At 55.9% G+C, this 15,004-nt stretch overlaps 1 protein-coding gene across 2 annotated transcripts; it reads left to right on the top strand.

The window, feature by feature from the left end:
• Positions 1-3,063: 3,063 nt before the first annotated feature.
• On the top strand, positions 3,064-14,654 carry LOC311512223 (dnaJ homolog subfamily A member 1-like). 2 transcript variants are annotated; one of them, XM_084613321.1, is made up of 8 exons: positions 3,064-3,113; positions 7,397-7,545; positions 7,627-7,816; positions 9,417-9,521; positions 10,903-11,130; positions 11,251-11,481; positions 12,272-12,372; positions 13,163-14,654. In XM_084613321.1, the coding sequence occupies exons 2-8, from the start codon at positions 7,414-7,416 to the stop codon at positions 13,388-13,390; spliced, it is 1,215 nt and encodes a 404-aa protein (XP_084469447.1). In that variant the 5' UTR covers positions 3,064-3,113; positions 7,397-7,413; the 3' UTR covers positions 13,391-14,654. The 2 variants fall into 2 exon arrangements, with proteins under 2 accessions (XP_084469447.1, XP_084469446.1); XM_084613320.1 differs by having other exon boundaries at positions 3,065-3,109.
• The last annotated feature ends 350 nt before the right edge of the window (positions 14,655-15,004 follow it).

Below are 15,004 nucleotides of genomic sequence, written 5' to 3'. Positions count from 1 at the left end.
AGAGAGCTGGGCTTCCAGGCTGGGATGCAGGGTTTGGATTTGACGGGAGCACTCTTGGGAGATCTCAGATGAAAGCAGCTGAAGTCTGGCAAGATCGGCCGTCTGGCAGGATTTCCCAGGCGTACAAACCGGAGCCAGGAAACGGGCCTCTCTCCGGTTTGGGTCCAACTTGCAACAAAAGCCTGAGGAAGGAGGGTGGGGGGTTGTCTGGTCTGATTTAAATACCACCGCCAGGTGTGCAGGAAGGTTGGCCACTGGTTAAGACACTGACCTGGGTTCAATTCCTGCCTCTGCTACAGACCTTGGCCAGTCACTTCGTTTCTTGGTGTACCAGTTCCCCAGCTGTACAATGGATGCTAATAATCTGTTTCCCCCACCCTTTGGCTGTTTGGAGCCTCACCTCCTCAGGTGTTCCCTCCCAGGCTTTGAAAGCCACCCTTCTCCCCAGGCATCAGAACCCAAGCTCCAGCCCGAGCCAGAGTGTCTACATGGGTATTTTTAGCATCTTAGCGCAAGCTCCAGTCTGTAGCCCCAGGCTCTGACTCACTGCTGCAGGTTGTTTTGGTTTTGTGTGTAGATGTACCCGACTGCTACTGTCATCCAAATACACTATATCGCCCATGCTGTTCTAAGGCCAAATCTTACTGCGGTGCTGAGCATACCCTATAAAATATACATGTTGATACAGAATAATAATCCCTAGCTTTTATTCCCCACTTTTCCTCCATAGCTCTCAAACTGCTTTACGAGAGAGGCCAGTAGCATTATCCCTGTTTTACAGATGGGGAAACTGAGGCACAGAGCAGGACTGTGACTTGCCCCAGATCACCCAATCAGTGGCAGAGCCAGGAAGAGACCCCCAGGTCTACTGAGTTCCAGTCCTGTGCCCAGCCAATTTATTGCCCTCGCTTTGGGGCACGTGGTCCTATAGAAATGTAAAGTAATCAATTTTCTCTCTCTCTCTGCAACCATCCTCCTGTAGCTGAGAGGAGATAATCTGACCTCTCTATCTAGCCATGCCACCAAATCTAACCTAGCTGTCTAAATTAGTTATTTCTAATGTGACTGCCACTGCAGTGTGTGAGCAATACTATTATATTCCAGCTTTAGTTCCAGCAGTAATTCTTACATCTATACAAATATTCTCAGTTATTGTGCTTGGGATATGGAAGGGTGGGGGCGTTAAGGTGGGTTTAAGATCCCTTTTGCACCCCTGTTTTCTGGGAGCCTGCAGGGCCCTCCCTGGATCCTGGTGTAAGTAAGAGCAGTCTCAGGGGTGCTCTAATTTACTCTGGACCAGGGCTACTGGGAAGCAGAGAGTAGCCACAATGCAGTAAGTTCCAACTGCGCTCCTGATCTGCCATCGACACTGGAGGTTGGAAGAGGGGCTGATGCAGGGGACGACCTTACCTCTGCTCCACACCCACCAGGGAGCCCCCCCAGCCAGTGCAGATTCTCAGGGGGCCATTCCCACCAACCTGAAGGCTCTTTTACGCTGCCAGAGCAAGCTGTTTAAAAAAGCAGCCTTTCTCCCAGGGAACTGTCAGTCAACCACGGATTACGTCTCCCTCCCCTGATCTTTCCTACCCTGTTCTAAAGTTGCTATGTTCCTTGTGAGCCCAGTTAATTAAAAAAATGTTCTCAGCCTAGGAGAGACAGCTTTCCCTGGTCACTGACCTCACAGAGTCCCACAATGAGCATGCTAGGGCATAGCGAAACAGTTGGCATTTCACCATATTGTTGCTCTGTGCAAATAGCGGCTGCCGGCTGCATTTTTCCTGCAATATCTCGGGTTGCTAGCATTCTTGTTCCATTCCAGCTGCCCTGTGGTGTCACCTTCGTCTGTTTACTGATGGTTGTAAACTCAGTCTCAAGGAATTGCCAGATTGAATCAGACTCGTGGTCTATCTAAGCCCTGTATCGTGGCTCCCACAGGGGCCAACACTAGCCACCGCAGAGAAAGGTGCAAGAAACCCCCTCTTGGACAAATATGGAATGGCCAGGCCCATAGCTAGAATTCCTTCCTGATCCCTGGCAACTGGTGGTTGTGTGATGCCCTGGAGCATGAAGGTTTATAGCGCTTCTAAACCTGTATCCTGTTTAATTGTGGGTGTTCTCATTATCCATATAAATGCCTAATCCTTTTTTTTAAAAAATCCTGCTGAAGACTTAGCCTTTTATATCTTGTGGCAGTGAGTTTCACTGTTAACTATGTAAGTATAAAAACTAACTATGGGGGCAGCTGTCTAGTTCCACACCTTCCTTTTTTTGGATCTGGGCTGTTCATCGCCTCTCCTGGGCTGCGGGACGTTACAGCCATTGGGACCGCTTCGTTCTGCGTTTGCTGTGCTCACAATTTCAGGATCCTTCAGCTATCGGATCACCATTAAATCAGCAACCAGGGAACGCCCCCAGCAAGAGAAAGACAGGGCGCAGAGAGGGGCTTGGGCAATGACATTTAACCGGCCAGAGTAAAGCCTGTGGGAAGCCTAGGAGAGCCCTGGCCTGAACCTTCCCCATCCCCCTTTCCCACCCCATTCCTCTCTCCCCCTCCCCTTTTCCCCTCTTCTTCCTCCCTTCCCCCTCCCTCTCCTTTCCCCTCCCCCTCCCCCTCCTCTCCTTTCCCTTCCTCCTCCCCATCCCCTCCCCTCCCCCTCCTTCCCACGCCCCCTGCTCCAGTCAAGAGTTTGAAATTGCCATCCTTCCATGCGATTGGCGGAGCCTTGCCAGCAGTCTCACCAATCAGAGCAGCTCATGCCGCTGGAGGGGCGTGGCTGCATCCAGTGTCTGGGGCGCATGCGGCAGTGCGAGAGGCCAGCCCGGCAGCCAATCAGGGAAGGGAGAAGGCGGGGTCACAAGCTCCCTGCAGGGAGTGGGAGGGAGGTGGGAGCCCAGCCGGAACGCCAGCCAATGGGTGGCTGGGAGGAGAGGGGGCGGGGCCGTCCCCTTCCTGGGGGCGGAGCTCGGGTGGAACTCGAGCCAATGGGCGATGCGGGCGCCGTGAGGGGCGGGTCTCGGGGCTGGGCTGCAGCCAATGGGTGGGGAGGGGGCGTGTCCGGGCTTCCAGAGAGTTCGGACAGAGAAGGGTGGAAGAAGCTGAAGACTGAAGGTGGGTGAGTTACGGGGGGGGGGGGGTTCTCGGATGCCTGGGTCCTTTCCCCCCACTCCGTCATGGACTGCGGCCCCCGGGTAGCCCCCCTCGGACTCCTGGGTCCCTCCCCCCCTCGGACGCCTGGGTCCCTCCCCTGCCGGGTCTGCGATCCCCGAGTAGCCCTCCCCGGACGCCTGGGTCCCTTCCCCCCCTGCACATCGTCGGTCCCCCCTCCCCCCCGTCGTGATGCCTAGGTCCCTTCCCCGCCCCCCGGACGCCTGGGTCCCTCCCCTCCCAGGTCTGCGATCTCCGAGTAGCCCTCCCCGGACGCCTGGGTCCTTCCCCCGTGGGATTCCTCCCCCCCCCAGACATTCCCCCACCCCATGGATTTACACCCTTCCCGGACGCCTGGGTCCTTTCCCCACCCCAGGGGCTGTTACCCTGTTGGGGAAAATCCCAGACAGTCCCCTAGGTTCCTCCCCCACCCCAGAGATTGATATGGCCAGGCCCTAGATGCCTGAGTCCCTCCCCCATCCCAGGGTCCAGCCGCCCCCCACCCCGAGGTAGGGTCAGGGCTGTGTACTGTGTCACCCCAGAGATTAGCACCCCATGCTAAGGGCGGCTGGGAGAGGCAGGGCAGCCCCACCCTGCGACAGGTGCTGCGGGGTGGGACACCATCACCTTCCCTGTTGGCACCCTGAGCAGAGAGGCCAATGTCCGAATGGGCCACGGGGACCGAGCGCCCCGTTCGCCTTCCAGCGTCAGGGATGGGGCTGATCAGCGCTGCCCCTGCTCTGTATGGCTAGAAGATTCATTCTTCACCAGTGCCTCCCCGCCCCCCAACCCACGGGGGCTTGGGCCCTGTCTCTCAGAGCCTCTGAAGTACCCACTGCAGAGTTCGCTGGAGTTAGTGAACTTCCCTCTGAGTTGACAGCCCTGGAAACTGGGATCTTTCGTTCATCCCCAGAAACGATGCAGTATTGCTGGCACCAGGACGCGCTTTCCAATGCCGTCCTGCTAGCATCTCGCCCGTGACCCCTGCCCTGCCTTGCCCTTGCGCTCTCTGCTGACACTGCCAATTGAGAAATGCTTTTGTGCTGTGGTGTCGCTTCCATTTGAAACTAGAATAAGGCCTGGACTAGGCACACAGTTGCCCCCGTTTAATTAAAGTTGCATTTTTAAACAGATTTAGTTAAACCGGTGTAACTGCCCGCAAACTATTTCTTATTGGTTTCGCTTCTGTTGGTAGATTTACACGTGTGAGTTAAACTGACTTAGCCAGTTTTAAACCGATATAAGGGGGTCCATATCGGGGTTTGCACCACCGTGAGTGAGCCTAGCTCAAGTGAGAGCAGCCACACTGTGAAATAACTTGAACAGAACAGAGTCCCCACTTCATCAGCACCACTCCAGCTTCAAGTACCCACCCCGCTGGGCCAGCTAGCATGGGTTTAAAACACCACTTAACTCGAGCAAAAGATCTTTGTGTGTGGATGGGCATCAGGTTGGGGGTGATGCTCGATCTAATGCCGCAGTGAAGTCAAGCCCGTAGACTCCTCTACAGTGGTATGCAGGGGGGAGGCCCAGCCCCAGCCCCAAATTCTGGCCTGGTTGAACTCTTGTGTGCTGCTGGGCCCACTGTACTTTCTGCAGGGCTAGCTCTGTGCTGCAGGTATTCAGGGTCTCTGTTGTGGAGCGAGAGGGGTGTTCTATTCTATTTAGGTTCTTATGTGGCCCTCAGCACCTTCGTCTCCGAGCACCTGTTGGCAGAGCTGTCCTAAGATACTCCCAGTGTTATCTTGAAAAAGCCCCACCCCCCTGAGCTGAAGGTGCTGTCCCCAGCAGCATCTGCACAACACCCTCTGCTTTCATTTGAACAGACTTTTCCAGCCCTTAAAGTTACAAAGAGAAACCACCCAAGTGTGAACAAAGCCTGAACCTGCAGACAGGCCTCTCCCAGTTGTGGCTGGGAGCTCTGCTGACCCTGTAATTAACAAGATTCCGGTCAGTTTCACAACTGCTGTTCAGAGCCCTGTGTGGGTGATCTGGATTTGCTGTTGCCCAGAAGAGCCCTGAGGAGCAGCAGAGGTGCGGTAGCTATTCATGGAGGAAGGGAACCCTAAAAACAGAGGTTGGGGTGGAGGGGTACAGTAGTGAAGACCCTCCCCACTTGCAGTGGACAAGAGGCTCTGGAGTGAGGAGAAGAGAGTAAACTCTTACCAGCAAGTGGAGGATGGTGGAGCTTTGATCTTATTAGTCCTCTGCTAGCCCGAGGCAGTTACACCCCAGCCGGGTCCAGGGACAGCACCCTGCTGAAACTGCCGACAACTGAGGATTGCCGGGCCCGTCACCAGGGCGTTGATCCTGCAGCCTCACCATCATTCATACCTAGTCCTGGGCAAGCCAGTTTAACCTGTCCGTGGTGAATCTTCCAACATCTGGCCCCCGTTGTTGTGGAAGGAAGCTTGTAGCCCGCGCTGCAGTCTCTTTGCCCTTTAAACTGTGTTTCAAAATGGCTGAAGTTGGCAAGGGTCTAACCCTACTAGGGAGGGGGCTTCACGTGGACTTGGAAGACTGCACTGGTGCCAAGCCGGTTTAAATTGGTCCAAACCAAGGTTCCTGCTGCAGCCTTTGGGATAAGGGCGTGAGCTTCGGAATGCGTTGTGTGGATTGGATGGGGGTGCGGGTCAAGGGAACAGATCACGCTGGCTTCAGACTTACCCTGTCCAAGCTAGTGGGCGTGTAATTTACACCGTGCCCTCTGCCTTCTCAGGCATCCTGGGCCGGGGATCTGTAACAAGGGCACAGATCTAGGAATCCCACAAACTCGGTCAAAGCTGGGTTCTGTCTGACCTGAACTCTGGGAGCGGGTCCAGAAGCAGTGCACCCAATCTAGGGTCTGAGCCTGCCAGCAGCCGAGCATCTCCTGGGAGCTATTGAGCACCCTCAGCGCCTGTGGACTTCCGGAGCAGCTGAGGGTGCTTGTCCCCCATCGGGAGGCATTCAGCTTCTTACAGAATCAGGCAACAAAGTTTGCCAGTGCTGTGTTATTCATCCCCCTTTGGTAACATAATCGCAGTGGATTTTCCAGTGCCCAAGGTCAGCTGCATTGCTCCTTCGTGGTGCTGCGAGCGCAGCTGACTTGGGCCAATCTGCTGCTAATAGTCACGGTGGTCCGCTTTTTTAATTACCTGAGCCAAGAGCCTTTTCTATTCCACTGGCAGTCTGGACGTAGGCACTAAACAGGCTTAGCAGCCCTGGTTTGCAGGGGAGGGATTAAATAGGGGAACACAAAAGGGAGGGATGTCCCCATTCTGAGCCTTGGTCACACTTAAAACGCCACACCCCAGTGCTTAAAGACACAGGCTGCAATAGTCCATAGGGCAGCAGATGCTGTCTGTTTCCAGCATATTGCCAAGGACAGGGACTAGCTGGGCTGGTAACAGGGTATGGAGCCTTTTGCCTTTAGATAACCCAACCTTAATTAGCCCTGGTCCCTAGTAATTGAAAAGGCATTCCTGCCTGGTGGCTCGTGTAGGCAGGAAATTCGGAGAGGGACTTACCATAGTTCCCAGCGGGCAGGTATCCATGTTGCCAAAACCACCATTGCCACTGGTATTCATTGGTAGATTTCAAGGCCAGAAGCAGGGCTGCGGAGAGGTTTTTGGGGGCAAAATCTGAAACTGAGGCTCCCCTCTCTTCCCAAGTAAATGACTGCTGCGGGGAGGCCATGGGTGGAGGCCAGAGTGAACCCGCAATGGTGGCTCAGCTCCTGTTCTGCAGGGCTGGACCCAGCTTCCCACTCTGGGGTTGTTCCATGTGGGGTCGCAGGGCCACTTGGGTTTGGCCCAGCGGTGACAGCAGATCCACTGGAGGGCAGGGAGAGCATGTCCTGCTGTCTGCATAAACAGAGGACTCCAGCCTCCAGGGCTCTTGATCCTGCCACTAGCCCTAGAGTCCCATTTGCGGGTCTGTCCTCTGCCTAGGGCAGTAACCTAGGACTTGGGAGTCCTGGGTTCAGTTCCCAGCTTTGCCACAGACTTCCTTGAGTGAGTCCCTTAGCCTCTCTGTACCTCACTTTCCCCATCAGTACGATGGGGATAATAGCACAGCCCTGCTTCATGGGTTAAAGATTTTGAGGCGCTCAGGTACTGCAGTGTTGGGGCCTACAGGTTTCTTGAGCTGGTATATAGTCTGCCATCTCAGGGTGCGACTGGGTGCGGCAGTGTGGGGGAGCCAGTGCCTATGTGCAGAGCTGGATTGGCAGGGGGCCCGCTCTGAACCCGCTTTCTCCTCCTCCACCAGCGCATCAGAGGGGAAAGATGGTGAAAGAAACGGGCTACTACGACCTCTTGGGCGTCAAGCCAGGCGCCACCTTGGACGAGATCAAGCGAGCGTACCGGCGGCTGGCGCTGAAATACCATCCCGACAAGAACCCCAGCGAAGGAGAGCGGGTAGGTAGAGAGGGTAGCGACCCCTTTGCGCCGCCCGCCCGCTGGAACACGCGGCGTCTCTAACCCTCTCCCCTTCCCCAGTTCAAGCAGATCTCACAAGCCTACGAGGTGCTGTCCGACACCCAAAAGAGGTCACTGTATGACCGGGGCGGGGAGCGGGCCATGAAAGAAGGCTGCGCGGGAGGCCGAGGAGGATTTGGGTCCCCGATGGACATATTCAACATGTTCTTCGGAGGAGGGGTGCGGATGCCTGGCCGGCCGGAGAGGAGAGGTACCTGGGATGGATTGCTGGGACACAGGGCTTGGTGCTGATTGCATGGGATCCCATGCTAGAGATCAGGGTTAAGCCCTCAGGTCTTCCTGAGCTGGGAGGGACAGGTGTTCAAGGGAAACGGTGGGGATCTGGCTCTGGGAGGCCCCCGGAGGCTCAGGTCCTGCAGCAAGAGGCTGCACTGATGTTGTGTATTGTCCCTGCTGAAGGCAACCTAAGAAAGGATAAGTGAGTCCGGATTCATTCTGCTGAGCTGGGGGGTCTTAGGCAGTGAGGCCTCCCCACAGCCACTTTGGGTTGTGATCTGGTCCTGCATTAAACCGGGATGCTGCCTAGAGAGGCGTTGGCAAGTCAGCGGAGGGCTCTCTTCCCCAGGAATTCTCACAGAACTGGTCCCTCCGCATAGCTCTAGGGGGCGCTGTGTTGCCAGGGGTGACCCCTTTACAAATGAGGCCCTAGCCCCTCCTATTCATTACAGCCCTATAGCCAGGAGCTGGACGGAGGTTAGTCCCGGGCTGCTGTCCAAATTCCCACTCAGATAATTACATCCTGACTCTCTAAATTCCCCTGGGGCTTTCACTTAACTACAGGGTGTGAAGGAGAAGGGGCCACTCTGTATTAATGTATAAATACCGTGTGACCTGACCATGGGAAATGATTACTGTATGACGACACCGGTATGTTTACTGGGTGCATAGGTGGGTCTGCTTAATAGCAGCGTTGTTGGGAACCATGGTAGGGAACAGGGGTTCCAGATCAAACCCCAGCCGGCAAGCAGGAAGCCAAGAAACAAAACCCGCGCTAGTAATCGTGAAGATGCTGAAGTTACCCAGCTGTGTCGCGAAGGCTGGGAACTGACAGGTCTAGAGAGCAGGGAGTGGAGGAGGGGCCGTTGCCAGTGAGTTGTTTGGAGAACAGGCCAAGATAGAGACACGGGCCCTGCAAAGCGACTGAGCCAGCCTCAGTTTCCAGGGGCTGATAAGCCTTGGAGGAAAATGGATTGACTGCAGATTGACTCTTCATTGGGTTAAAATCCTCTCTCTCTCTCTCTCCTGCTTTGCTGTTAAGATTGAACAATTCTTTGTTTTAAGAAAGTTGTCTGGTCTCTGTATTGACTGGCTCCCGAAGGGAAGGACTGCAGGGGCCAAACCCAGCCAGGCCTGCTATCAGGGTTGGTCATGGGGCCGTAGCCCAGGTACACGGTCCAAGAGTGGAAGAGGTCTGTCACCTGTAGGCGTGAACTCAGAGAGACTGGAGAGGGTTCTGTAACTGTGACAGGACGGTTTTGATACTGTCCTCTTGCATGACATTATATAGCTGTTCAACGGCTGCCATGTTCCATCCCCAGAGGTGGCTGCATTTCACTGCTGCGTGGGTGATCCCTGCGCAGCATTGCTCTTCGCTGTTGAACAGCTGCTACTCTCCACCTCAGAGGTGACTGCCTTTCTGGGTTGGGCAAAGCATTCCCTGTATGTATTTAGCTTGTAAAGTTTTTCTAAGGCACTGTGGAGATGGCTTGAGGTGCAGGGAGACTGCTGTCCCTGTGGGACATGGGGGTGGTCCTTGATCAGAGTCTGATCTCTCTCTGTCCTGTGGTCAGGAAAGACAGTGGTGCATCCGCTCTCGGTGACCCTGGAGGATCTGTACAACGGCACCACCCGAAAGCTGTCCCTGCAGAAGAACATCATCTGCAGCAAGTGCAATGGTGAGTGAACCGGGTCTAGGGCAGGGTTACCATATTTGAACATTCAAAAAAGAGGACAGTTCACGGGGGGGGGATTTGCTCGTGCCCCTCCAGCCATCCCTTCCCCGCCCCCATTCCAACCCCTTCTCCAAAGTCCCTGCCCCAACTCTGCCCCCTCCCTGCCCCATTGGACCCCTTCCCCAAATCCCAGCCCCGCCTCCACCCCTGAGTGCGCCACGTTCCCCCTCCTCCCCCGTCCCTCCCAGCCGCACAAAACAGCTGTTCCGCGGCACAAGCCCTGGGAGCTAGGGAGAAAAAGCGGACACTCTCTCGAGAGATCAGCATTCACTTTCTTTCTCGAATGGTCAACGTTCACTCTCTTTCTTGAATAATCAACTCTTTTTTGGGGAAAAATAATAACGGTAAAATCCTGGACGTTTTTAGATATTTAAAAATTCGTCCCAGACGGCAATTTAAGAATCAAAAAGCTGGACATGTCCGGGAAAATACGGACGTATGGTAACCCTAGTCTAGGGCCCTGCATCTTATTTAAATGCAAAAAGTGAGGTGGGAAGCATAACTCCGCCCCTCCAATCTCCAGCCAATGAGAAGAAGGAAGGGCGGAGCCTCTTGGGACTTCCTCATTCCCATGTTCATGTCAAAGCTCCCTCTGGCACAGCACCAGGAGTGACCTGAATTTGGGGGTGGGGCTGTAATTGGGGGCAGGGCTAGGGGGCATGAGGCCACACTCACTCAAGTGCAACCCTGTCTAGGCTGCTTCCCGCTGAGTTTCACCCTCAGATTATGGAGACTCCGCTGTGGGTGTATGAAGAGAAAGCTTGGTCCAGGGGCCAGAGCAAAGGACTGGGAGTCAAGACTCAGGTTCTGTTCCTGGCTCCAGGAGGGGAGTGTGACCTAGTGATTAGAGCAGGAAAGGCCTGGCAGTCAGGACTCCAGGGTTCTCTTCCTGGGTCAGAGAAGTGGGAGCTTGTGATTAGATCAGGGAGCTGAGAATCAGGACTCCTAGGTTCTGTTCCTGGGTCTGGGTGGGGAGTGGGGGCTAATGGTTAGAGCAGAGGACTGGGAGTCAGGGCTTCTGGGTTCTATCCCAGCTCTGCCAAAATCACTGCACCAGATGGGCATTGCCGGGCAATGGGGATGAGGATTTTGCTCCACCCCTTCTCTCCTCTGCCAAGAGCTCTGAGATCCCTGGCTGGTGCGTCCCATCTGTCTGTTCCATGTGTCCATTTACCCTGCCCATGAGGGGATGTAAGCTGGAGACGATGCAGGAGCTTCATCCCGAAGCTGCTGCTGTGTAGCTCTGCATTGTGTCTCCACCGCCCAGGGAGCCCCCAGGCCTGCACTGACGCCCTCTGTCTTGTCTCTCCTCCCTTGTCCGCAGGCTGCGGGGTCCGGGAAGGCGTCGACAGCAGGTGCCCCAAGTGCCATGGCACTGGCATGGAGTTTCACATCCACCAGTTGGGGCCCAGCATGATCCAGCAGATCCAGACCATGTGCTCACAGTGCCAGGGCCAGGGCGAGTGGGTCCGGCCCCTCGATCGCTGCCTGACCTGCAACGGCAGACGGGTGGTGCGGGAGAAGAAGATCCTGAATGTCCACCTGGACAGAGGTGAGGCCAGGGTGCTGTCTGGATTGAGGGAGGGTTGAGTCTGGGGATCCAGGACAGGAACTTTGACAGCTAGCCTGTGGGGTGATCCAGGGCGCCAGCTTATCAGTGTTGATTTTGCAGGCATGCAGGACGGGCAGAGGATCACATTCCATGAGGAAGGGGACCAGGTGCCCGGCCTAGAGCCTGGGGACGTGGTCATCGTCCTGGATCAGAAGGAGCACCCTGTCTTCCAGCGCATTGGCAACAACCTGGTCCTTCGAAAGGAAATCAGCCTGGTGGACGCTCTCTGTGGCTTCAGGCAAGTTGTCCACACTCTGGACAACAGGACCCTGCTCGTCTCCTCACAGCACGGTGAGTCGGCAACCTGGAGCTGTCAGGACTCCTGGGTTCTATTCCTGGGAGGGGAGTGGTTAGAGCAGTGGGGACTGGACACCAGGACTCCTGGGTTCTGTTCCCAAGTCTGGGAGAGGTGTGGGGTCTAGTGGTTTAGAGCAGGGGGGACTGGACACCAGGACTCCTGGGTTCTATTCCCACCTCTGCCACTGACCTGCTGTGTGACCTTGGGTAAGCCACTTCCCCTCACGGTGTCTCAGTTTCCCTACCTGTAGCATGAGGGTGATATCCACCCACTCTGGACAGACCCGACCTTTATTTGTTTGTGTGCCCATCACCATGACATCTGGTCACGTGGCTCAGATTAAAGGCAACCACAGGGAATCAATAATATACCCTGTAGACAGCCCCTTGCTAGCCCAGGGATGGCCACTACCCCAACACATGTTGGATCCAAAAGATGCCTCTTTTGAAGGTCAGTCAAGCAAAGCCCTGCAGCAGGAAGCCCCCCACCATGCAGACCATTGTGAGAGACTCATCTAGGGACCTCCCCAAACTCCCCAACCCCTTGAATGTCTCATTCTGGGCATCTCCCTGGCACCTCTCGGTCACAGCATGCCAAGGTGTGACTGTGATGCGGCCCTGTGGGCTCGCTATCCTTAGGGCGACACTGGCTGGAGCCCAGCAAGCCAGGGGCCATGCAGGGAGCTGTCCCAAGCCTGCGAGGCTCCAGGCATGTGGGCTTTCCAAACCAGCGTCCTGCACAGGGGCTGAAACCGCCTGGCTCTCTTTCACCCCGCCCGCTCAGGTGACGTCATCCGGCCAGGATCTGTGAAGTGCGTCCCCAACGAGGGCATGCCCATCTACAGAAGCCCCGCCCAGAAGGGCCGGCTCATCATACACTTCCAGGTGAGGGGCGGGGCAGGCACCTTCCAAGGGAGCCCATGGGGCTGAGCCCCAGCTGGGGTGTCAGTGGCCCGAGCCCCGGTGTTGGGCCCATGCCGGCTTACACCAGCTGAGGACTCTGTCCGTCCCTGAGCTCCATAGCAATGAAATGACCGGCCACCCCAAAGAGACGCCCAGTAAACCCCATCCAGATTTGAGAGGGCTTTGCCTCCTGTCTGGGGGCTGAGATGCAGGGCCTGGGGATCAGGGATCTGTTCCCAGCTCTGACGACTCTTACCAAGCAGCCACCAGCCTTGCATGGGCTCTGTATCAGTGATTAGCCCCTCCCTCTGTGGATCTGGGATCCAGAGCCATGCCTGGAAGGAGCCATCCGTTCCGAGCATCTGGGGAGAAGCAGGGCGTAGCCAAGTTAGAGGGAAGATCAGAGAAGCAATCGGGGCTGGGCAGAGCTGCAACGTCTCTGGGTTAGGTACGAGACCGGTGAGGACAGTGGGCTATAGCCCCTGTGACTCTCTCTCTCCCTCTAGTGCCCGGTTCACATAAGAGGCTTATGAGTCACCTGCTGCCTCCCGACTTCAGCGCTTTGGTTGTAGACGTGGCTTTTAGGTGGACACTTGGTGGGTTCATTGACTCATTCAGGGGGTCGTTTCCATCAGGAGGGAGGATGCGAGGGAGCTGGGGCTTTTGGGGTGATGTTGATGTCCGCTCTTGCTGTCAGGGAGTTTCCCACCCTCCCTGCAGCATGGGCCCTCGGTCCTGGATGTCCTTCCACATCTCGCTTTGCGTCCCCCAGGTGAGATTCCCAGAGCCAGGCTGGCTCTCCCCCGACCATCTCCGCCAGCTCCGCACTTTCTTCCCACCCCAAGCAGAGGTCATGGCGACGGAGGACATGAAGGAGGTGGAACTGAGCGACTACTTCTCCCAGCCGGGACACTGGTGGCAGCCCCACGCCGGCGAGGCCTACCACGAAGACGACTTCGAAGAGGCCTCACGCCCGCACGTCCAGTGCCACACGTCGTAGCCCCCTGGGCGGCCTCCCCCACCCTGGAGCGGGGGGGGGGGCGGGGCGAGGGGGGTGGTTCGGAAGGTCGTGCAGTTCAGGGATGTAAATAGTTAACGCTGCCAGCGGTCCAGTTCGGCGGAACTAGCGTAGCTCCGGCCTAGCTCGGTCGCTCCCCGGGGGGCGCCACTGAGCCCCTGCAGTGGGAGAAGGCTCAGCACGGGAGTTCCTCGCATCCCACATCCTGCCAGCACGTACTCGAGGGCTTAGGATCCAGCTCACAGTAGTTACCGCCTCTGAGGAGCGTAGTGGTGTAAAAGGGTCCCTGGGCACAATGCATCAGGATCAATGTCTACAGGGATCATTCACAGCTGTCACTCTCGGGGCCTGAATCTCATTCACACCGAAGCCCCTTTAGGCCACAATAAGGAGGCCTTAAAGTGGGAGTAATTGTACCCCGGGCCCACAGGCGGGCCCTTTCTGTGCAGCCGGAGCGGCATCAAAGAACCTTAGTGTCCTCGAGAATCAGGTCCTTGGGTTTAAACCCCTTCCAGATTCTCCACTCAGCCCCATGGGAAATTGACCGGCTCTAGTCAACGTGCCGTTTTTGCACTAAAGCTTCGTGCAGTTTCGCGACCTGCCCCGGGAGTTTTGCTTCCTCCTCTGCTTTGGGTGGACTGTCCGGCTTCCCCGCCTCAGCTGCAAAGACGCGCGCGCTCGCTCTCGAGATCTTCTGTTGCACATTTAAGCGAAAGGGGCTGTTTTCCCGGGGAGGGAATAACAGGGACTTATTAAACAAAGCCACTTTTCCTCCGCTAGGACAACGCCAGCAGCTTCGCAAAGACACGTCTGTCCACTTGGGTTTTCCATTGCCTCGCGTTCCCTTAGCGAGCAACCGAATGTGGAAAGATTTCTGAGGAGTCCGTGGCACTTAGCTACAAATAATCCCGAACCTGGAATCAAATCTGCCCGGAAGGAGGTCTCGGGGCCAAGATCTAGTATGAGGCGCCTGGGTCTGCTTCGCAGACCTCTACCGCCGATCCTGTCGGTAGCGCTGAAATCCCAGGGCTTGATTCCCAGTTGCCCTGCCCTGTTGTTGTTTACACCAGTGCACAGTTGGTGCAAAATGCTGCTGGATCAGAACCGGTGTAAATAAGTGCACCAGGCGTAGGGCAATGAAGAATCAGTCCTGCCCACAGGCGTTTGGGGTTTGTAGTGCCATCTACTGGTAGTCCTGAGCTATGCGCTATCCCAGAATAAAGCATCGCTCAGCTGTTTCTTTCAAGGGTTGCTTTTTCTTTTAATTGGACGGAGAGGGCTCTTAGAATCATAGAATATCAGGGTTGGAAGGGACCTCAGGAGGTCATCTAGTCCAACCCCCTGCTCAAAGCAGGACCAATCCCCAATTTTTGCCCCAGATCCCTAAATGGCCCCCTCAAGGATTGAACTCACAACCCTGGGTTTAGCAGGCCAATGCTCAAACCACTGAGCTTGAAGCTTCTTGGTTTTAATTGCCTTCCTTTCTCGCCTGTCTGGGTCGTGGTGCATTCTGCTGGTTCACCTTGAGTCTCTCCAGTCAGCTCAACCAATGCAAATACCGTTGAGCTTACTTATCGCCCGTGCCAGGTACCGTAG

This window comes from Lepidochelys olivacea (assembly GCF_965140295.1).
Source record: "Lepidochelys olivacea isolate rLepOli2 genome assembly, chromosome: 24".
In the NCBI taxonomy this organism is placed as follows: domain Eukaryota; kingdom Metazoa; phylum Chordata; order Testudines; family Cheloniidae; genus Lepidochelys; species Lepidochelys olivacea.
This window is presented reverse-complemented; position numbering and strand designations above follow the sequence as displayed.